This window comes from Falco punctatus (genome assembly GCF_963210335.1).
Source record: "Falco punctatus genome assembly, chromosome: 4".
NCBI lineage: Eukaryota > Metazoa > Chordata > Aves > Falconiformes > Falconidae > Falco > Falco punctatus.
The window spans coordinates 65,932,919-65,956,958 of NC_137583.1; the positions used below are offsets into that span (position 1 = coordinate 65,932,919).

General features: G+C 38.8%; 1 protein-coding gene across 16 annotated transcripts in view; it reads left to right on the plus strand.

The window, feature by feature from the left end:
• PARD3 (par-3 family cell polarity regulator) overlaps positions 1-24,040 on the plus strand; it is a 481,499-nt gene that overhangs the window by 337,881 nt on the left and 119,578 nt on the right. For 15 of the 16 annotated variants that reach the window (XM_080384293.1, XM_080384294.1, XM_080384283.1 and 12 more), the window contains one exon: positions 2,246-2,462. In XM_080384293.1, coding sequence (XP_080240419.1) covers positions 2,246-2,462 — 217 coding nt within the window. Of the gene's footprint in view, positions 1-2,245; positions 2,463-22,437; positions 23,600-24,040 lie in introns of those variants that run through there. The other variant, XM_080384284.1, reaches the window with a different exon arrangement.

The following is a 24,040-nucleotide window of genomic DNA, read 5'->3' on the forward strand; positions in this document are numbered from 1 at the left end:
TTACGACAAGTTGTTCAGAAACTCAGCATAGCACAGTACACAATACATATTTAGGATTAATTCATTGTTATATGAATATGAACAACCAGAGGTCAAAATTGATTCAACTTTAAAATTCTAGGAATGAAGTACCAAGTAAACATTCAAAAGTTGTCAGAAATTTAATGCACTTTTTTTTTACTAATTATATTTATTTGTAAGTACAGTGTTTTAAATGTCTAGTTGGTTTTAACTGGAACAGATTGTAGCTATAAATTAACATGCAAAAAAATTAGCTTATCTATTCCAAAGTGGTTTTCCACTACTCTTTAAATAACTAAATATCATCCCAGGCACTGATTAAGAAACACTGTGACAAAGAAAAAAGTACAAGTACAGCTAGTACAGAGGCATTTATAGGACAGGCCTACTAAGTTTCTAAAATACAATTATCTGAATATTAAAACTGTGCCTACAACTGAGAAGCTGTATTATCTACTTAACTCACAGTGATCCTGAAGATAAGTGAACATGAAATGCTGAAACCTGTCCTTGGTTTTTTTGGGTTGGTTTTTTTTTTTCTTTTTTTCCCCTGCTGGTTCTTATTTCAGAGTACAAGTTGAGATTCAAAAATAGTTACTAATATTGAGATTTATCTGACATGGGATGTTTTTCTTGAAATATGTTTATATGATCTTTCAGGGTTGGAAAATATTTATAGAAATCTTGGGATACTCAGTGAATAAGTACTAAGACTGTTGGACAGGTCTGTGTATTGCAATATTAATGAATAAAAAGTATTTTGCAGGCAAGTATCAGAAAGAAGAGATGATATTGAATGGCTTTCAGTCAGTGATTTGTAGACTTTTCAGGTTCAATGAATTACTTGTAAGGTAAATATGAGTGATAACTAAGAAAAACAAGTTAATATTCTACAGTAGTCTATGTAAGAGAAATTTCTAAAGAATGACACACTTCTATTGGCTGTAGAATAGTCAGTGAGGTCTAGAAACAGTAATATTGGCAGGAATAATAATAAGTATTAAATATATGCTCAACTAAAAAAAAGATTCTTTTTTCCTTCTATAAGCCATGGCCATTTCCATATCTTATTGAGTACCAACCAAAATCTTTTCTTTTTCTGTAGATTGTGTATATATGAAGCAAAACTGTATTTTCCAACTTCTACTGCCAGAAGTTGTTTGGAGCCTCATTATGCATTAGAGCTACAGGAGACAGTACAAAGTATACATCTGTGATCCTAACTGCTGCTTTGTGCTGTCTGTTGGAAAACTGGGAGATGGTGTAGCCCTACTTACAATGTGATGTATAAAATGTGAAAGCTCCTGCAAGATCACAGCTTCGACAGCCATGCACTGTGATTTTTGGACCTGGATTTAAGTTCAGTCAAAACGGTTGCAGGATTCTGACCCACAAGCTTGAAGTGTTTTCTTTCTTTCTTATTAAGCTACTGGAGGAGTTTTTGATTTTTTAATAGATAGTTTCTTTTGGTCATTTTTCTTTCAAACTTTCTGAAATACATGTGGTCTGTTAAATCTAGGCTTGGGTATACTTCAGGATTCTCAGAGTCTTGGTCTTGGATTGGAAACAGAGAAGGAACATGTTATCTACCCTTAAAGGATTTTTACTTGTTCCAGTGGGTGGAACCTCCCCACCTGAACCTCCCAGGCTACCCCATCTCAACTAGGAGTGAAAATTATAGTGCATTATATGTTTTAAACTACTCCAGGAAATGAAGTAGTGTGGCAAAACCATTATGTTACTTGCAGCAGAAGAAAAAGTCTATCAAGGCTTGTATTGAGGGTTAACAGTCCTTAATGACTTTCATACTTTTATAGGAGTGTTTCTAAGAATTTACTGACAGGTCATGCTGGTGCTGCTGTTGTTTCTTCTTGCAGATATTTTGAAATCACTCCTCAATTGACTTAAATACTGAAACAAAATGGGCCAATTAATATCACTTTGCTAATGTTCTTTATTAACCCATACATTATTTGGAGTGAACACAAACCACAAATTGTGTTTTGCAGAGTGTTCTGCAAAGGGTGAGTTCCTTGCATTAATAGTACAAATGAACATTCCAGGAAAACCCCCCAAGAGCAGATACTGATTTTGAAAATAAAATAAATGAGTATTTTGTGGTTGTTTATATATCCTGCTTCAAAATACATTATGCAACATACCAAAAAGCCTGCCCTTGTTGTTTGTTCTTATCCCACTAATGTTTCTTAATATGTGCTTTCAGTGGAGGAAGACACAGAGGAAAGCTCAAGATCTGGTAGAGAATCTGTGTCCACAGCAAGTGACCAGCCATCCCACTCATTGGAGAGACAGATGAATGGAAGCCAAGATAAAGGGGACAGAAAAAAGGCTGGAAAGGAAAAGAAGAAAGATCGAGATAAAGAGAAGGATAAAATTAAGGCAAAGAAAGGGATGCTGAAAGGCTTAGGGGACATGTTCAGGTAGGTGCTTTGCAATCAAATATAGAATTAACTGTAAAAAGAAGTTTCATCTTTTAGTCGTTCATTTATATTGTGACTGTTTGCTGAGGCCATATTTTACTGTATAAATATATACATGATATACGTAGGCTGATCTTGAACTTTTGAGCCTGTGAGTGGTGTCACGGAAGGGAAGCAGCTCAGGATGGAAGACAAGGAGGTGGCCAGCAGGCTAAAGGTGCTGTAAAGATAAAAATGGTTTTAAGTCGCAAATTGCTTGGTCTTAGACATCACCAAAGACTCTTTCCAAGTAGTGCACATGTCCTTTGACAGGTCAAACAATTTTGGGTTTTGTTTCTTTCTTAAACTGTGCTGTTCCTAATACTGTACCCAAAGCTTGTGTGTTACTAAATGAGTGTTTTTCCTTGCTTTACTATCAAGAGTGGTATCACGGAGGCATGATGTGAAGGAGTTGAATCAGTTTGAGACTGAAAAACAGCATGCTCCTCTCAGGGAAAACAGGATCTGAGTAAGGTTGTGTGCTCTGAGAACCCACAGTCTGGTGAAGGGGTCAGTGAAAGACTTGATTTTTACCAGGCACTGGGGGTCTTTTTTGAGGAGTTGTGTTTCCAGCAGTCATAAGTGATCTGAAAGAAGCAGACTGCTGAGGGACGCCCTGCTGTTCTGGGTAAATGGTGAAACATGACAACACCTTGGGTCACTTGTGGGAAGTTATGAGAGAGCAAGAAAACCAGACTTTCTTTTAGCTAGCTAGAGTAAATAAATATATTTCCAAGAAAAAAAAAATAAAGCAGTGTTTGTTTTCCTTTTGTATATGCAGTGATTCATTATTTAATTTTGAAGTGAGATACCAGTATTATTTTAAAACCTTAGTAACAGTGATTCAGCTCTGGAAACATGTAAGTGGAGCTTCAGTTAACTTTTATCCTGTTAATTTCTTTATCCTGTAAAACATGAAGTGAGCCTGTGTTGTAACTGCATAGGTTCTTGAGGGTTGTTTCTGTGTCTGTGAATCGTATGACAACATCAGTTACTAGGAAAACTAGTTAATTAGAAAATATTACTTAGAAAATGTGTTTAGAAAACACAAAATAGTACCAAGTTGTTAGGCAGCATAGGCCACAGAACACCAAAAGAGTTATAGGAGATAGTCCCGTGGGTCAGATAGGAGGAGAACACTTCAGCCTGGTCCCCTGTGTGTCACATGGGGATGCCTCATCTTCTGGGAGTTTACCTGCCTAAATTCAAGCCTGAAGCAGAGCAATGCACCCTGCACTGGGGGAGGCTGGAAGGTAGGAGGTAAGAAATGCTGACTGGTTCTTTTCTGCAGTCCTTGCCATTTTTATACAGCAGAAATGGCAGGTTAATTTAAGTAATATTATATATGATAAATTCTATGGGCTCTAAGTAGCATATTGATGACATGAGTGCCATGTTGTGAATTCAGTCAGAGATGTTTACAGCATCTAGAAAGCTTGGGCAGCTCCTTGGTCCTCACTTTCCTCCTGTGTAACATTCCCAGTACCCAGAGGACCTGTGAGATAGCTGCTTCATGTTGCAAGCTTTGGTGCATGGGCAAAGGGCTGACTCACATATGGTCCCATCCAAAGGGAGGAGCCTTCGCATTCTAGAGCCAGCTCAGTGCAGGGCTTGCTGGCTCCTCTCTGCCCTCCAGCCTTAGAGCCTGATGTCTGGCATTCCTGTGCAGCTTTGAATGCTCTAGGTGGAAACAAGTGTACAAGTGGAAATTAATACCATTTTTAATCAGGTGCTCCCAGCTAAAAAGGAAGTAACCTTGTCTGTATGGTTGATATAACACTTCTGAAATCTTTAATCTAGAAACAACAGTAGTTTGACTGGTAGGAAGATCTGATGATCCCGTTGTTGTTTGCTCTTCATAACAGTCAAATTTCCTTGAGTTATTTTTTTCCCTCTCTACCATTTCTGAGTGAACTTTATGTTTTCAGCCTCCTCTTAATTAACGTGGGTGCAGTGCTATCCAGATGCAGTTAACTCCTCCTGGATCTGTAAATTAGCTTGCACCTTGTCAGCCCACCCAAGAGAGGTGCTCCTGGCAAGGAGGAAAATGCTGATTGAGGGAATTAAGCATCATGCCTCATTTCCATTCAGTCCTTGATTTGTTTTGTTGACAGGCTTCTCAATAATGTTTGAGAGATGGGCTTTATAGTGGCTGCAAGATAAGCTACTACATCTGCCTATAACATGCTTTGTTTTTCTGTACGTCTGACATATATCATAGATATCAAGTAACTACTGAAAGTTGTGTGATAGAAAATAATGATAACGGTAACATTTAAAATTCAAGCCATGATCAAAACATAATTGGATGTTTTGGTTCTGCACAACATTGTGTTTTCTTTGTAGTTCTTTTTCTCTTCTCCTTTTTCACCTTTTCCTTCCTTTTCTGTGCTCTTATCTTAAAATAATCCTTCCTCATTAGGTTGTATGGGCAAGAACACCTGCAGGATATTACTATTAACTGACACTTTATTCCAATGTCAGTATTTAGCCAAGGGGCTTTTTATTGCCTATATGCAAACTAGCAGCTCATAGAGTGGTGTCTATGTGATGTATAAAAATAAGTCTCCTTGCCTTCAGTTAAAAATCTTAGGATTTGCTAATGGGATCTTCATTAAACTGTACTGAGATGGAAACTCCCATTAGAGAACCCTAGGTTACATTTATCCTTCAGCATCTAGTCATCATTTCCAAGAAATCCCTGGATGATTCAGATAGCAGGTTAAAATCATAAATAAATCTTCTAAATACTTCCATTGTTTTAATGCTTTTATCAGACATAGTTAAGATGACTGACATAACTGTGAAAGAGAACTGTAAAATGCAGGATGCAGCCTGCGTGGCTCTGACACACACAACTCCCGTTATTTCCAGAGGACCTTTGGTGACATTGCACTGTGGACACTCTGAAAGTTCACCCTTTTCACTGTGAAATAAATCTGTCTAAGCGTGTGTGTCTTTCTTTTTTCAAAATGACATTTCAAGGCAGAACAGAATAATTTATTTAAATTTGTCATTTGGCTGAGAAGTCTCTGTCTCTTCACAGATCAATGTAGGGCAGAAGTTAACTTAGGAAAGCACTGAACAAAAATACTGGTCTACTGGAGGAGATGCAGGCATTGCAGAGCTTTGCTTACACCTGAATGTATTTGTTTTACCTGAATAGTTGCATCATTCCTGTCTTATCCCTTCAATAGGATTGTGTGTCATGTCCTGTGGCTGTAACCACACACCAAGTGAGAGGCTGCCCAGTTCCTCCTTCTCCATTGCTGTTCATTTAGGGGGTGCCTGGATGGCCACTACCAGCTGAGCAAATAGCTTTTGGGAAGCTGATAAAAAGTTCTGCTAGTTTTTTTTGTTTGTTTGTTTCACTACACTAAGAAGTCTTGAGTAGATATATGTTTTGACATCAGAAGTTTATAAAAAATTGTATGCTTCTTCAAGTGCAATCTAAAATATATTTAGTCATTTCTAAGACTGGTTTTGTGTATTTTTAAGTAGAGATTTTACTTCTTGATAAAATCAACCTGACATAAAAAAAACAGTTGATAAATAAGTCATTGTAGTGCTGCCTTAAGAAAGAGGCTTCACAGTTTCAAACAGTGCACCTGTAATTAATGCTGGAAGGGATACATTAATTTGATGGGCTTCTATGTCGTGCGATTCTTTGACATTCCTCTCCTGAAAGAGGAAAATTGTATATGCTGTCGTCTTTTCCCCTCCTCTTGCCCCTGTCATATATAGGGTATTTTCATTTATGAAAGTGGATTCCCTCAGGATGTAAGATAGGGAGATGTGAGATAGTTCTTATTGTAGTTTTTGGATAATGATGATGTGACACTTCTGCTGTAGTCTTGCTTATGACTTACAGTCCCTGTAGTTCATTTACACTTATTCCCAGTGTACAGGCTTGGATATAGTTTCTAGATGGATGACTGGACTGGTGAAGTAACAGGTCATAGGCAACTGAAGTGGTAGCTCCAGATCTTTCTCCAGCTTCCTAAAGCCATATACAGTTTTCCTCTATGGTCATCCCTGAACCATGGTTCTATAAGGTGGTGGCATCACTGTGATTATGTCACTTGTTTGGGGAATTAATTTTGTTTGCAAGAAAGTAGACAACCATGCTCTTACTGGGGAGTTTGTATGGGAAGACTCTCACTGGTGAGTTTTGTGATAGGAACAATGTCCATTAAGTGATCAGTCTTGGGAATGGACATGTCTGAGGAATAACATCTTTAGAAGAAACTGAACTACCAACATCTTGAGAATAAGGAAGGAAAAAAAGCAGCTCAGGGTTTCCAAAGGGAGAAAGGGGAGTAGTACGGAGCCCAAGCTACCTAGTGATATCTTGCTGGAAATATCAGAGGGACAGTCACTCAGCACCTGGTAACAAAAACCTGCTGAAACAAGAAGACCTTGTTATGGTTGGGTAAAAACAGATTTGCAAATACAAACGGTATGTTTGAGTTTGTGGGGAAATGCTGAGGAGAACAAAAGATGAGAGGTATGCACATTGTATCTTAACTTTGAGTGTAAGCAAGAAAATACCTGCATTGGTTTTGGAGGTTGTTTATGAAACAGATGTAATGTAATTTGAATCAACTGTGAATAAGTATGTTATGTGAAATGAATACATTTTCTGTTGTAGGAATTAATACCTCAGTCCCACATAAAAATAATTTTTCTATGGAGAACATAAGCACTGTGTAATGAAGTCCATGGAACAAGGCAGTATGCTAAAATTAATCATGTACATAGGTGGTTTTAGTACTGGAAGGTGCGCATTTCAAGATCTGGCTTCCAGTGTTCACAGAGATGTAAAGCCATAATGTATGGTAACTGAACTTTAATGGCTTTCTTAACTATTGTGGCATACAGGTGGTTAAATCAATGCACTGGTAGCCAATGCAAATGTAATATTCCCAGATTAGCATTAAAATCTAATCCTAATTAGATTTAATTACATTTAAAATTATTACTGGGATCCTTGCTGTGCTGTATCTTCCAGTTCTGCGAGAGGAAATAGATAATTTAGTTTGCAGCCTTCTTTAGCTGAAATCAGATATACTGCTGTCTTTTTCTTTTTTTTTTCTGCCCACACACAGCTGCTTCCAAGGTGCACTAGACATGTCCAGATTCATAAACATATTATTTGTAGCTTTGAATTACACATTTCAACCACATTAGCCATCTGAGACCGCTGACTGGGCATTTGGGAGAATAACCTACATGGATTACTGTTCCTTGTTACATGACTTCCTTGTATTTCCTATTCTGGCTTTCATTTAAGTTTTCTCATCATAATGTCTGTGAGGAGATGAAAAGCAAATCACAAGGGTTATAACATTGATTTAGTAATTACCTTCTTTCTCTTTCATTTAATAACAACCTTCAGACTTTTAAGCAGGCACATGACAAAAAGGTATCTGAGTTGTGTAAAATACTGTTGAATTATACCCTAATGAACAGGACTGGCAAATACCTCAAACTCAATAAAATAAAATCTGTGGTCTGATTTTCATCATTCAATAGCTTAAGAAGCAGCAATAATGGCATTTTCCTTGGAAGCATGGCTAATATGGCTTTGTATTGGTGAATGACACTTACTGATGTATAGGCTTAATAGAAAACATGGGAATGAGCTCCAAAAGTTAGAATATTTTTTTTCTTTAGTGCTCTGCTCACAGCACAAAACACCATAAATCTTGATCCTTAGAACACAGAGGAGGAGGTTATTGCTTAAACACCTGCCGGCTATATAATTTCTAACTTGGAAGCTCATTGCTCGCACACTGAATTGCACCTGGGTTTGCTAATGCTCATCTGAGAACGTCGCCGACAGCTTGCAGTGCTTGTACTGAGACTTCCATGAGAAATGCTGAGCTGGGTCGTTGCTCAGGTAAATGGAATCTGGGGCCATTTGTGCTCTGGCTTTTGCCTGCTGCCACTACGAGCCAGATGGTGCCACTATCATTAAGTCCACATCTGCTTTCCCTCTTCTGCCACCAGCTAGAAAATGTGTGACCCGCTACAATCCTGGGCGCAGGGTCTCAGCATGATGCCTTTTCAAGCTTCAGAGGAGGAGCACAGTCCTCATCTTGGCTACAAGTTGGATGCTGTTGATGGCACCTTCTCTTCTGTGCTGCTCTGGGCTACTTTGTCCTGATCCACTTTCAGAGTTCTCAATGGCCACTGGGACACACAGAATCAGAAAAGCCTTTCAAATGAAATCAGCCATGCAGCAAATTGTCATCTTTGATGCAGACAATTACCCAGGGCTCTTATAAATGTATTTCAAAGCATATTCATATTATTTGCTTCCTTCTTTCCAATTAAAAGTAAATAAGGGACTGAAAGAGATAAGCTTGATTGAAAATAGCTTTTCTTTTTTGGAAAGGCAAGCCATGCTCTTTCTTTCCTCTCCGTCCTTTTTCGCCCTCCTGTTTGCTGCTGCTTGGTGGAATCGGTTCCTTTGAGGAAATGCGTGTCCCATTGCCTGCAGCCCCAAACACACCAGCTTTTGACTAAGATGACATTAGGGCAGGGGGCAGTGGAATGGCAAATTCGTGTTTCTAAACCAAACAACTTCACATAATCTGTCAGGGATTTAAGGAATGCAGCTTCATTAAGTGGTTAGTAAACTCTGTGACTTCTAAACGAAACACAGAAAGCAGTGGTATGCGATTGTGCGAGGGAGATTTGAAGTGAGAGATTAACATAATCGTATGTGGCTTTCTAGTTTGTCATTCTGACAGAAAGCAGGGCTTTGCTCTATGTATTCTTAACACTGGATTTTCCCAGAGTAAGTCCTGAACTTGTAAATCTGATGGGGGTATATTGTATGGTGGTGGGGTTTTTTGGTGTTTTTTTTTGTTTGGAGTTCTTTTTTTTCTCCCCATAATTTCAATAGAATCGGGATTTTCGTTTCTAACATCCAGAAATAAGTGTCAGGTTGACTTGTTACTAGAGATGAGTTCATAGTGGCTGCTAACATATTCTTCCAGTATTCTTCCTTTGCTTGTCAGCGAGTTTAAATAGAGAACCTTTGACACCTACAGCACCGTCTCTGCCTGCAAAGCAAGCGAGGGAGGCAGGCGGCATGACAGCTGAGCCCTCCGCTATCCTACCCGGCATTCTGCGGCAGTTCTCTTCCAGGCCTGCTGGATGAATATAGAACACAAGTGTCAAGGATGACACCTACTTTATAATCTCTACAAAGCAAGCCTTTTCAGAGAAGAATTTGTTGACAGTTCAGAGATTCAAAGTCAATTTCAGTTTTAGCTCGTATAGAAATAGGATTTTTTCCTCCACCTGATGTCATGGTTGAAGACTAACTAGTCAGTGTGCTAGTTCATAACGAAGTATGGTAAATAAATACTGTCTTGAGATGTGAAGGATCTGTTAGATGAAAAGCTCTGTTAATGAAGTTTATTTCATTATCTGTTGGAAATGTTCTTTGGAGATTTAATTTGCTGCTGATGGCACCTGTACGTTGGTATACATTACCGATTCTGTAGATTATGTTTTTAAAGCAGCTGCCTTTGAAAATCCTTTTTAAAAGCAGAAATAGGAACATTTTCTTAGATGAAAATTAATGCAACTTAATATATTTTTATAGCTGAAGATGACTTAGACTATTAAGTCGTAGTTACTTGAGGTACTTAAGTTGGCAGCTGCAGGACAGCTGATTTGCCTTTTCTAAAAGGCAAAGCTCCAACTTATTACTGCATTTCACTTCCCAGGAACAATGATCTGTATTCGTGGTACACTGGCAGACTGATGCCTCCTGTTAGGTTTTCCATGTGTCCTACTGTTGTGCAGAGAAATAGCCATTAAGGACAGAATTATAAAACACTTCAGTGAAAATGGAAAAATGGGTGTAAGCCAGTATGATTTCCAGAACAGAATATACCGGAATAGAAATAGCTTGTGAGCCCCTGCGTTTCCCTGAGTGTATGTAGTAAGAAGACAGTGGGTATAAGGCATTCAGAGCGCTTATTTAGGCTTGTAAGTTGTTATATCAGGGAAATATATGAGGAACAAAAGTTTTGTAGAAGGAATAAGAGAGAAGGAAATACTAGAAACATAATGCCAATGGAGTATGCAAGTAGTATTTACCCCACTTTGAATCTGTTGATGACTTCTGGAGGGGAAAAAAAAATTAGGAGGGACTGAAGACGTACTGAAAATACTACACTTTTAGAGTGATTTAGGCAGGAAAGAATCTCTGGTTTGACTCCTGCTCACAGCAGTCCAGCTTCAGCATTTCATCAGCTGATTGTCAGGCCCAGTTGAGTTTCAGACATCTCCAAGGATGGAGTCTCAGCAGCCTTTCTCAGCAGCCTGTTGCAGTGCTTAACCACTCTCCTGGTGAAAAAGTATTTGTCCTCCATAAGAGGAGATAGGAACAAGGTTGAATAATTGCTGGTACGAAAAATCTGAATCAATCAACATGTACTTGTCCTTCTCATTAAGCAAAAACATGTGGATGTACAAAAGTTTGTCATCCAAAAAGTTTAAAGGATTTTTGTCATACGTGATTACCCTCAAGGACTTACTACCCCCACAGTTTCTTGACACCAAGAATATAGGAAATAACGCAGCTAAGCATGCATTTGTGACTGTGAGCCACCTGTTGCATACTGTTAAGGAAGAAGTTATCTGTAAACAGGTTATTTTTACTGTGCTTCCAAGCATCTTACTCTAGCTTGTCTTAGACTGGCAAGTCTTAGGATACCAAGCTTGATTGATATGTTACCTAATAGTATCATATTGGTATGATCCACTGAGCTAGAAAAGGTGATTATTTTCTGTGGAACTGAGGAAGAAACTGTCTACAGAAATCTTCCTTTCTACTATTTCATGCTATACCAGAAAATGTTAGCCGTGTTTTAAATAAAAAATGTTAAATCTGTGGTGTTTTAATGCTGATACATTTCATTTTCATCTCAAAGTACAGATATCCTCAAGTAAATCCTCAGGCATTTTTAGTTCAGCGAGTTGCAAAATAAGGAAGTTTGTATTACTTTTGGTGGGGGAGAAAGTATTTTTAATTCCTTCCACGTTCAGTAGATTCTCTAGAGTTTAATCAAGAATATAAGAATACAGTCACACAGAGCTGTATGATACCTGGTAAGTCCCTGTACCCCAATACTTTATCTCTGATAATGGTCAGTAGTATCTCCCAAGGGTGGGGTATCAGAACAGGGTGACCCTAGAGCAGTTCTTCCCAGGTCTGTCTGCCAGGTTTTCGGTGATCTGCAGCTCAAGGATTTCCTGAGACAGTGCCATTGCACTCCAGTGCAAAATATGGGGGGTGTGTGTGTGTATTCCATTCTGGGCAATTTGTCCTGTTAGTGTCAGTTTGGGGTATACTTACCTAATTCCAAAGCACTAACAAAATCTGAAGTATATAATTTAGAGAAATGTCTTTTAGAGGTTGTGTAGAATGGCTCTTGTATCAAGGAGCTGCTTTTACATTATAACTGCGAAGACCTGATTGCAATGCACTGTGGTAGAGCTGACTCATTATGTCAGTATTTTATGGCACCCAGGTAAGCATGTTTGCAAAGCAGCAGTAAACCTTTTTGATGTGCAATAACGTTTCAGTAGTTAATGTAGTGTTCCACTGCATATTAACTTTTACTGCTTCTGTGCAAACTTATAATAAGCAGGAGTGCAAGAAAAGGCTGTAGATGTTTGTAAAATAGATCCTGCTGGAATGCATTCACTTCAACTAGTTTTACAGCGCATGTTTGGGCTAGCTGATGCGATTAACAGCAAATTTTTAGATGTTTGCTTCTACAGAAGATAAATTCATAGTTTCTACAAATCTCTACGTAACATTCTACAAATGTTAACACTTTTTTTCAGGAGTTTTTTGATGTCAGTCCTGTAGCTTCTAGTCCTAAAAAGAAAAAGAACGTAGTATGGTTTCACGGACTACTTGGTGATCTTAACTATTGTCAAAAAATATAATAGCCTATTATTCATATGGCTATTTTAAAGGGTTTGTGTTATATGTTGAAAGTATGTTGGTAATGCTGTATAGGTAGAAAAATTCTCTGTTAGAAATAACTACTTCAGTAGATATATTAACGTCATAGACCTGGCTTTGTCAGTGGAATCTGCAGTTAGTCCTTACGTTGTTTGTGCTTGCAATACAGAAATCTGGACTTTGGCAAGTTACTTAAACTTTTAAGAGGAACTGTTTTCTTATCTTAAAAATGGGATAGTACCTTATCCATGCTAGTGTCTCTATGGGCTTTGATGTCCTGTGGTGCTTCCCATGTTGTAGAAATACAAAATATTTGTATGCTAAAAACATATGCTATCTATAGTTTCCAAATGCTGCTGTTGAGTTTAGTTTGAAGGTGGATGGGTGGTGGATGCATGACTGAAAGTGTTGTAGAATTCTTTTTTTCTGCTATGCTGTTATAGGTGGCACTTAGTAAGAAAATGTCTAATCAGAAGCAAAGTTTATGGATTATGTCTAAAAGTTCTGAAAAAAAGACTTAACAACAAAAATGCATCTAGAATCTTAGCTGCATCAGCATTTTTGAGTACCATAATAATGAAAGTAGTATATTTTTATACTGATTTCAAGTGCTTCTAGCATATTCAACACCAGGTGTGCCAACAGTATTTAGAATGCAAGCTGAATTGCTATTACACATTTTAACAGCAACATACCACAAATAAATCTCAAATATTTCACAATGTTATTACAGATGCTATCTTTGTCTTTAAGCCATAGTGCTAAAATCCTGAAATTCAGAGCACAACATGCTGCCACAAGCAGGAGTTTCAGATGTAGTGTTACAGTTGAAGTATTTCTTTTCTCTGATGTTGCTGAGCAGGTAATGATACCAACAGTATCATCACCTGTAACTATTAGGAGACCTGATATCACCTGTGGAGCTCCAAATACTTTGCTAATTCTGTTTGTCCTTTATAACTGCAAAAGGAAGAAAACTGCTTGTGTAAGATAAATAAAATGTGAAGACTTAATGTCATTTTCCTCATTCTTTTAAGAATTATTTTAGATTTATTTTAAGATATTTTTTTATTATTGTTTTTAAAGATTTATTTTATTTTGAAGAAATATTAAGGTGGCAGTGATAATTACTGTATACTCTATGTAGGACTGAGCAAGGGCAGACCTGATCTCATTTGGAGACGAACATCTCAGGAGCGGGTATCTTTGATGTCAAGATTGGGTTTATTTTAAACACCATCTATCTGGGTTTCTAAATAAGTAAATATAGGCCCAGTCGCTCACTTCTTATAGTGCCTGAATGTATACAAATCAGAACAAAAATGTCAGTGAGTATGGGGCTGGTCTAGGTCTGAGATCTTCTGTGCTAGGAGCTTATTTGTATGGTGGCTGGAGCAACAACAACAAAAAACCCACCAGCCCACGTCTCTTGCCTGTTAATTAGTCACGTTGTACACCTTTTCTATCTGAAATAAATCTCCACTGCTGACTTAGCCCTGAAATAATCAGCAGCATAAATCACAATTGATATAGTTATTTCAACTGCAGTTACCATGAAGACAGCTCAGCCTCTGAGTACTGGCAGCTATAGGATGCCGGGCATCTCCAGGGCTCCAGGCAGCTCTGGGCAAGCCGCCGCGCCAGCTGCTGTGGGGACTCGCTGCCAGACTGACTTCCCAGCAATGATCCACCGGAGCCTTGTTGCATCCACTCCAGAGACAGTTTGTTCCGGTGGTGCTGCAGCAGTGCAAAGTCTCACTCTTCATTTTCCACCCAGAAGATACTGCCTATGTAAACTAACTTTTTAGAGCCGCAGGGCAGAGTATCAGCTGATAGAATAGACAGAGGTTTGTGAAGCCAGCAGTGACATGTTAATGTAAGCTGACCAGAGCCTTGGCTCAGGCTAAGTCCTGTGCCTTAGCCCTGTGTTTATAGCAAACTTTCAAAATAATGTACCCGTTCTTTTTTGCTCTCTGGTTTTTATGAGAAGTTAAATTCAGGGGCATTCAGTGTAGTCGGAGATGTTCTCTACAGCACCTTGTAAAAATATCCTGTTGGCATTATTTATTTGTTTTTCTAATCAAAGTTTATATTTTTATCCCCAAGGAGACTTAGGTGGCACTGTCAAACCCAGAATGGGAAGGAGACCCTAAACTGTAACCGACAGCCACCCGCACTTGGGTGCTGCAGCTCAGTGAGGGCAACTGGTGTTGGGTGTCGCAGGCATCCTCTGAGAAGAGGATGGTAGCTGCATGCTTGTCCGGGTTTTAAGGCTATTTTGTTTAGACTTGCCCCACAGAACCTACACTGTTGTCTGTTTTCCTCTGCTGGAAATTGTCTGTGCCTTCCGTACCTCCTGTAAGTGTGAATATGTGCGTGAGGCTAACGATATAGAGACATCACCTATTGCTTAATTTACCCTACAGAGGTTATTTTCTAGGAGATGTGTATCAACAAAGATTTTCAGTAATTGACAGAAAAAGTGCTGACTGACATTAACATTTCTAGGTAATGAGATCTGTAGGGAAGTTTTAATCTTTGGAAGGTTCTGGATGATGTGGCAGTAGTTTGATTAACTTTCTGTGTATTTATATTAACCTTTGCTGATTTTATATAGTGTAATTGCAATGCTGCAAGACTAAGTTGTTGGGGTAATGTTACTGCAATTTCCTGGTCTAACTAGTCAGTGTATTACATTTGTGTCCTTGTTTCTCTGCCTGTTGCATGTGCTTAGTGAGCATCTTTAGTAATTTTCTCACTGTAGTTCCCGTTTACAAAAGGCAGGCCATGCTCATGTGTATGCAAGCAAGTATTTCAGTTGTAAAAATGGAGTTATGAGGGCTTTTTGTATTACTGAGGGTTTTTTTATCTTTTCTGCCAGAAAAGTGTTGAAGCAAATTTCCCTTGCAACTTTTCTTTTTCTTTTTCTTTTTTTTTTTTTTTTTTTTTTTTTTCCCCACCATCTCTTGAGTGCCAGTAAAATGGGTGGGTTTTTATGTTTCATTAGCATTTCTTACAAGGTCTGCCTTTAGACCAGTACCCATTTTCTAAATTGTACTTCTGTAGGGTTGGGAAAAATCATGGTAACCAGATGTAGTATTTGTCTCTGGCCTGGCAAAGTGTTAGATTTAACAAAAGAAGCTAATAGAAATGTTCAAATTGACCCTTCTCATCATTTGGACTTCTTGGAGCTCAATCAATCGCTCATTATTATCAGAGTTATTCACGCAGAGGCAGAAGTGCTAGTATTTCTCATAATCAGCCCTTGAGCCAGATGTAATTTACAATTTTGAAGCATTGTATTTTGAAACAATAATGCATTAAAATGAACGAAGCAGGAATTAGAAGTATAGTTGTGGAGGGAACATGTTGAAGAGTAGCCATGGTTTAAGCGCTCTCTCTAAGCGCTCTGGGTGGACACCAGTAATTAGAAGCCTACAATGTGGTGGTATTAATACCTGAATGGGTTCACAATTTTTAAACTAATCTGTGGAGTGTGACAAATGCAACAACAGAAGCGTGTCCATCTAGCTGCGTGGTTGTCAGTTGGCAGGTGGGTGGTGAAAGCTGGGGTGAGGCTTTGTGACCTGCTTAGTATGGTGTGAGCAAGAGATGGGCGGCTGGGCTTGGCACCCAGTGCACTTGGAAAGAGTGTTGTATCTGGACTCAGAAAAATTGCTTATGTTATAGAAGAATAAGTTCATTGTACTTTAGATAGTTGGGCATCTGTTAATTGTAGGCTGCTCTTGATGCTTAGAATGTGGGGTGGGGATTTTTTATCCCTATGTATGGTTTTATGTATTGCAAAGTAGACAGTTGTATGTGTGCATTTATGTCTGTGAAAGATGAGTTGACATATTGGAGGGCTTCACTTAGACTTTTTCAGGAGCTTGCTCTTTACTTCGTAAGTGAGACTTTTTTGCAATTTGTATTTACAGGTTTTTCAGTACTGTTTAACATCTTACTGCCCAGTACTGAATTGCCTAACAGGGCACTGCAGTCTTGATGGGCAAATTCTCTCTGAGAGAGGGGACAGGAGCATTTGTAAGTACATTAAATTACAGTAATGAAAGGATATGTTGCCCATTAGGACTATATTATCTATTAAAAGACTGAATTATCTTGGCTGTGTCACATGTATGAACTACTTTCTTCAATGACAAATAGCACACAGCGTATCAAATTTAATCTTAAAGCAAGTAACTCTGTGGTCAATAACCGCTCTGTTTTTTGAATGCGTATACAACATTAAAGAGTTTTTGCCACACAAGCAAACTTTAAAATGTTTAGGCTGTTATGAAACATCCATTAAAATGTCATGTACTGCTTCTGTGGTTGCTCCCATCATTGATGACTGCTAACACAATTTTATCTAAGCATAAGCTTTCTTTTTTATTCCTAATTCCTTCAGGGATGCCGCAATCCACAGTTTAACAGGTTTTGGCTGACCACCATGAAAATGAGTTATTTATGGTCACTTTTAGTACGTTGTGGTATTGCTTACCGAGTTTGATTCGGCCATGCAACAGAAGAATCTCTTGTCTATTTGCTGACTTGCTGCTGTCTTTCCAATATTATAATTTTAAAATTTTCCCCACTTCCTTTGACCTTCTTAGCCTTTTTTTCAAACTGCAGTCGTTGGGATTAGTTGTTAGGTTTTTTCTTATTTCTTGAGAGTTATTTATTTATTTGAGCTGTCAATGGTTCCAACTAGCTTTAGGCAATCGTGAGTAGTAATGCAAGAAGATTATCTTCTGTTTAGAAATTTGCAAACAGATGGTCTCTCCATAAAAGAAATCTGTTTTTAAAAGTTCCACCATTTTATGCTGGAAGTAAATATTACAAATGCTGAAGTTGTGAAAAGAGAGCGACTTGGTGTGAATAATATTCTGCCTGTTGTGTCATGCCTTTCAGGAAATGTTATCAAAACTGTTTATGAAAATAATTGAATGAAACCTCATGACATGTCTCTTGGTTTGGCATCATACTCATTTTCTGTGAAGTTGGGATACTGACTCGCAAAGACAGGCAGATTAAGCTTCAGTGGCTGGAAACGGTTACTGATCCCATATGTTGTTTCCACTCCTCTCCAGGAAGTTGTTGTGGGAATCACCAGTGATGTTGCACATGAAGGGTTACAAGTTATGTGCCGTCCTGGCTGTTGGTTTTGAGTAGCCTTAATTTGGTGCGATGAACTAGAATCCACACCTGAACAGTGCTGAAAAAAATGGTTTTTAATGTTTGGAAAGTGAGGCAGAGGCTGTTAGCAGGAAATGTGTGAATTATAACATAGACCTTCACGTGCTGTACAGTACTCATTCATGCACCAAGTGGCAACTTCAGAGAGGGATGATAATTTGGAGTGATAAAAATTTTGGTTCTCCTGCTTTAAATGTCTGTGTTCATCGTTGAACACATGAGTTTCTTTATTGCTTGAAGGCAAAATTCCTTGCTCTGAAGAGGTACAGGTGTACGTTTTCAGAGATATTCTTCATTTTCATGAGTGGACTATGTCCTTTTGTAATGCACCTTTCTTGGTTTGGGACAGTAGAGTTGTCCAGGAACCCTTCTGGCAGGGGTCTTCTGCTGAATGTTGCACCAGAAGGATTGTGGCTTTATCAGTTTTAACACAGGCAAAGAAACCCATGGAAAATTAAAAGTTATGAATGTCCATTTTAACTATACCCACAGGCTCCTACATGAAGGCGCCTTGCTCCTGCTGCCTGTACGTCAGTGCTTCTGTATCATCTCAGGACAGCACTGCTGCTGAGTCATTCCAGCAGTCATTCCACTCCCTTCTAACAAGTAAAATTTGATCTACTAATTCAATTAGATGTGATAATTGGCTATTTCTAGAAATGCATTGCAAATATGTAGATGTTTGCACTTAGAAGCATATTTTTAAAAATAGCACTTGCACAATTTCACTTGGAAATGAAGGCTTGTCAGCCCTCAAGTCATCACTAACCAGGGTGATTTTTGTTTGTGCACTGTGTTGCATCCTTGTTTATGCTTATTACATTCTTTTTTTAGCAACAGAATGTTTTTGTATGTCACAATAATCCTTTGCAATATAAATCTTATGATTTTGCTGAGACAGCAGGGTGAAAAAGATTGCAGAAATCATTGCAAAAATCCTTTGAGTAGTGTTGGGGCGTGTGTGTGTGTGAATACTGTTCACTGCTATGGGGAAAAGACCATGAAGGCCTTGAAGACAGAAAGCACTGATAGAACAGCTCAAGACTCTTACCGTTTGTTAATTTTTAATGATGGTATTTTTTCTATTAAGGAACATAATGCTACTAAACTTCTGTCTCAATCAATTTTTGTGTTTTTTCATTAATCAACTAATGTATGTTTCTTCTATAACTCTTTATTCTAATGAAATATGTGGGTGATTTGGCAGATGACAATGATCTCATCAGTAACACCTCAGAGTAAAACCCATTTAGCAGATTATATGTATATTATTTTTGTCATATCAAGGATGCTGATATATGTTATTTTAAACTGAAGCTATATTTGAGAAAAGTTGTAAATGTGGAATTTCTGTTGCTACCACTCATACATCCTCCTTTCTTTAGTTGTTCTATGTATTTATTTATGCAAAGTCATGTACAAGTTCTTTATGTCTACATATGTATGTTGTATGCATTTTGCGTATTTTATATAGATGGCATCACGTAGCTTAAGTTCATTCCTTAAATATTCTGCTACCCTACCCTCTCTGTTGAGTCTCGTACTGTTTAGTTGCTCTGATGCAATGGACCAAAGCCACCGAAGGCACTTGCTAGGCAGTGCCTCTCTGTTGAGTGTGACAGGCTCTGGATTAGGCCACCTCCTGACTGGTGACAGTCATTCAGGCAAGTAAGCTTGAAAGTAAGCCAGCTAGGGCCTGACAGAGAGGTTTGGGTATGCATTTTAGTTTGATTAGATTATCCAGACTTCATGGGATTTCCTATTTGAGGGTCAAGCTTCGGGCATGTGGGTCTGTGTTCTCGTCTTTTTATTAATAATAATGTGACAAACTAGTATCACAGGGTCTGAGGATGGTCCTTTTCTTCTGATGTGACTTGGCTGTTATACTCCAGAGTTCATACTTTTTAAAATTGGTCCTCTTACATTTTTTTAATTTCTTCACTTACTGTGATTGCTGTTGTTGGCTGAATTTGAGGATTAAGTCTGTGGATCTGTGAGTATGACTTTGAGCATTTACACTTATCTTGAAACTTTCTCTAACCCTTAATGTGAAAGGAGAATTGAGAAGCTATAAATTAAGTAGAACCCTGGAGTATCTGGGCAATTAGAGTGAACAAGATTTCAGCTGTTCTCTTTCATCAGTTTCTCACACTCTGGGATAGACAGGGTATTTTTAATTTACAAACTGTATTTCAATTGGTCATAGAAGTTTTTTCTTGAAGCTTTTGATTATGCAGTTACAAAATAAAATGAAACTACTTTTTAGCTATACTTTTTATACAGAGTTTAGATGAGAGAGTTACTGAATAAACGAGCTGCTACGTGAGGTACTGTTCCTGTATTTATAAACGTTGTTACTATTACAAAGAGATTATTCTATAGCTGTATGTGTCATCAAGTAAGTATTAGGCTATGTCTATGAAAGAATACATTTATGAACAGAACAGTATTTTTTTCTTATTGTTTGGGGTTTGGAGGAAAATGTCCACTTTCCTTTTGCTCTATATTTTCCACCGTGAGTAATATTCTGTGGTCTGGTTCTAAGAATTCGGACTGGGGGAAGTGGTGGCCACAGGTCAGCGTTGTGCTGCTATGGCTGCAGGTGCTCCACAGTGTCTGGTGTAGCTCAACCTTTAGCATCACAACATTTTTTTGTCATGAATATGTTAACTTTGTGAGGCGGTAGCGTACGTAATTTTGCTGCACATCATGCGGTAGCTTGTGTCTGTGTGTCAGTAGCGTGTGCACTGATTTAGGTAGGGCTTTTATAGCTCACAGTCAGGTTGTTGGCACTTAACTTAGCAAATGACAGGATCTTGCAATTAGGCTTCTGGGACTGTCTGAACATCATTGTCACAGATGCTCCTTTTCTGCACTGTTTTGTTTTTTAATTCCAACCATAGTTCTTGCCTTTGTTTTTAAAGGCTGTCCTCCTTTTCACTAAAGCAAGGAGCATTGCTATGCACGGATCCTGAGCAGTGAAGTTCTCATGTCTGCTTTGGAAGGAAAGTTGTCATTTCATTTGTATTTGCAAGAACTGCAACAAGTATCCCAGCAGCTAGCCTCACAGCAATGAGAATGAGACAAGTGCCTGAAAATCTCCAGGTGCTTCAGGCACTCACTAACCCAGCTGCGTGCAGCGGGGAACAGCTCCTGCATCTGTGAAGTGAGCAGCAAGGGCTGGGATCAAATCACTTGGCAGTATCCTCAAGGCCATGTCCTTGCAAAAAATCTAGTTTCTGTGACACAGGACAAATGGATGGTGATTGCTGTTTTACAAGGGATATATCGTTAACAATTGCTTTTCAGGAGTTTCCAGCCTTAGGCTGTTATCATAGAGTGAGCAGGCGCTTCAGTGGGGACGTTATTATGAGGGTGTGCCAGCCCATTCAATATATGCATTTTGGGAGAAATAGTATGGGAAGCACTAAGGTTCCAAAGTTGCCATGGGTCATGTATGGGGGACATATCCTAATTCCATCTTCCCTTCCTTTTGAGGACCTGAGCAGTAAAGGAGTAAGCTTCACAGTGATGCAGATGGTGGTGGGCTGCAGGGAAGGTGTCACACACATGAACTGACGTTCAAAGGGCAAGTCAGGGACTACACCACTTGCACATTTAAGAAGGTGAAACTTCTACAAAGATAAGCCAGATCTTTTCACTGGACCGATGCATTTGAATTGGGGTGTTTTAAATACTGAGTTTTTAAATTCTGGGGACCTGACCCACGCTTCACTGCTTTTGACTCACACAAGGGCTACAGGACACCAGCAGGGCAGGGCTTTACTGCTGGCTGTAAAGGGGCTGTGGGATGTGCATTTGGTGTTTTGAAAGGATATTGCATAGACTGCTTGAATTTCAGTGATCTGGATACTCTTTATTTTTATTTCTAAGCATCCTGTTTTACTTAATATTCATGAATCAGAGCAGGAAACATCGATTTGAGGAAATTAGAAAGACTGGTGATTTGGAATAGCTGGACACCAGTGTAGTCACCACAGTACAGTACAGTACAGGGAGTGTTAACAGCTGGCTTTAATAATGTGCCTTAGTACTGCTGGACATTGTTCTTCTGTAGTTAAACTTGGCTTGAATATCAATGTTAAATAATTTATAAATGTCTGTTACAAATTTGGTGGAGAGGATGCTGATTTGGGCTGTGGGTTTCAATAAGACTATAAATTGTACTTCATGGAGCAAACGCATTTAATAGAAATAAATAGCAAACACTTATGTTAGCAAGAGTAATCTTACCAAAACCTTCGAATGATGTTTGGAGTGGGGAGTGTTGACTGCTTCTACAGAAATAAAAGGGGTGTGTGTACATATCCATGCCCATCACAGTTCTTGTAAACACCTTTCTTAGGTGCTTGGTGGAGCCTGGAAAATGTTTTTCCTTTGTTGGTGTGTTACATCTACTATTGTAAGCTGAAGCTGAACAGAGATGCTGTTAGACTTGTGATCTCAGTGGAAAAGAGAAATCTTGAACTTCCAAATATTTTTTCACAGAGGTCTTGCTAAAATATGCAGACTTGTTCAGAGCCAGACTCATTTAGGGCACTGTGTTTCCAAACTGCTGTGCGGCTCCGTGACTTCTTGAGTATCACAGAGATGCTATCTGTGCAGGTGGTGGTGTTAAAAGCATGAAGACACAATCAGGGAGGGGGGAGGATGGCATTGATTTTTCAGGGTTCGAGTGTAGGGACAGTGCAGTTAATGTTGCTGAACTTGTTACAGGCAGTGGTGATTATGGCAGATATATCACTTCTGTGGGTGACAAAGTCCAGAGAAGGCACCTTTGCAAGACCACCGTGGTTCATACTCTGCCAGGCTGTCCACTGCTGGGATGACCACAGAGCTTGTCAAAGATGGGCACTGGGAAGTCTCCAGTCAGAGAGGGAGCAATATGGCCACCCTTTGAAATGCCTGGGAAAGGACCAGAGATGTCTTCTGGAGGCTTTATCAGGATGGTCCCCGAGGGCAGAAGGAATGATCATTGCCAGATGATCAGAAGAAAACCCTGTAAGAGAAGAAGGGTTGTTGCCACAGCTTGCTCATGAATCAAAGCAAATTGAACCCTCCTGCTGTTCCAAGTGCTGCCTGTGCGGTAAACCTGCCTCTGCCTCTCTTGAAACGCAGCATAAGCGTGGTGTGTTCTGGACTTGGGCGGCTGGATCTGGAAACTCGAACCATTGATTTTTGCTAGGTTTGCATTACGTGTTGTTTACGTTAGAAATACTTTCCTCACAATCATGCAGCCTGACCAGACATTTACTAGATTGCTTACAAGGATTATTAGAAATTTCCTGTGTACTTTATTTTTTAGTAAGGTATTGATTTTGATATATTTCTGTTCATACTTGCAATTAATTGATTTATGGTGGCAGAAATTCTGTTTTGCTGCCAAAATCTAACGGGTACTAACTAATTCAATTTTGTCTATTTTTTCCTTTTTTTTTTTTTTTTTTTTAACCACTACTTCTTTTTCAAAAATAAACTGGCTACTCTGGAATATGGTCCGTTTGCTTTGCCTGACATTTTGAATGGGTCAAGGAAGGACAGGAGACAGAAGCAAATGTGGGCATCCCAGGGATGCTGTGCTACAGTACCACATATGTTGTGTGTCTCCTCGCAGCTCTGCGTGTTCCGTCAGTCAGACCCCTGCCACCCCCAGCACTCTCTGTCTATCAGGGTAAAATGGCTCAGTTCCACCGTTTTTCTGCCAAAACTCCTCTCTTGGCTAGAGGATTTAGGGATATTTTAAATTAACCTTTTTTTTTGTGTGTGTCTGGTGGGTGACATCCAGACCTTGATTTGAATCTCTTCTGTCATATATGTAAATGTTTTGTATAATGGATTTGACTACTCTCTAATAAAGAGGTGGATGTTTTAAAAGATACATGCTGGTGTTTCTAGTCACTGAATTTAAGTATGTCAGTTTTACATGTAAGATATTATAAAATTAGAGACTTTATTTTTATGTCCTATTTTGTGTTTCTTAACCCTGTCATGTCCTCTGCCTTTCCCTTTTCAGATGGTTATTAGTGAACAGTTTTAGTTTTCAGATGCCTGAATTACTTTGGAAAGAAGCAATCTGGGAACTGTGGAGAACAGCTATGCACTTTAAAGATTGTGTATATGCTCCTGATCTGTATTTCTGTGTTGTTGTGTTTTTAAACAGCTGCCCTAAGAGCCATAAACATGGTTACGCAGTATAATAACATCTCTTGACTGAGTGGCCAGAAATTAATCATTCTGCAGGGTCAGTATGTGGTACCTCTTCAGCCCACACAGTGGCTTTGTACTAGAATCAACAGGAACAGAAGAGAAAACATTATAA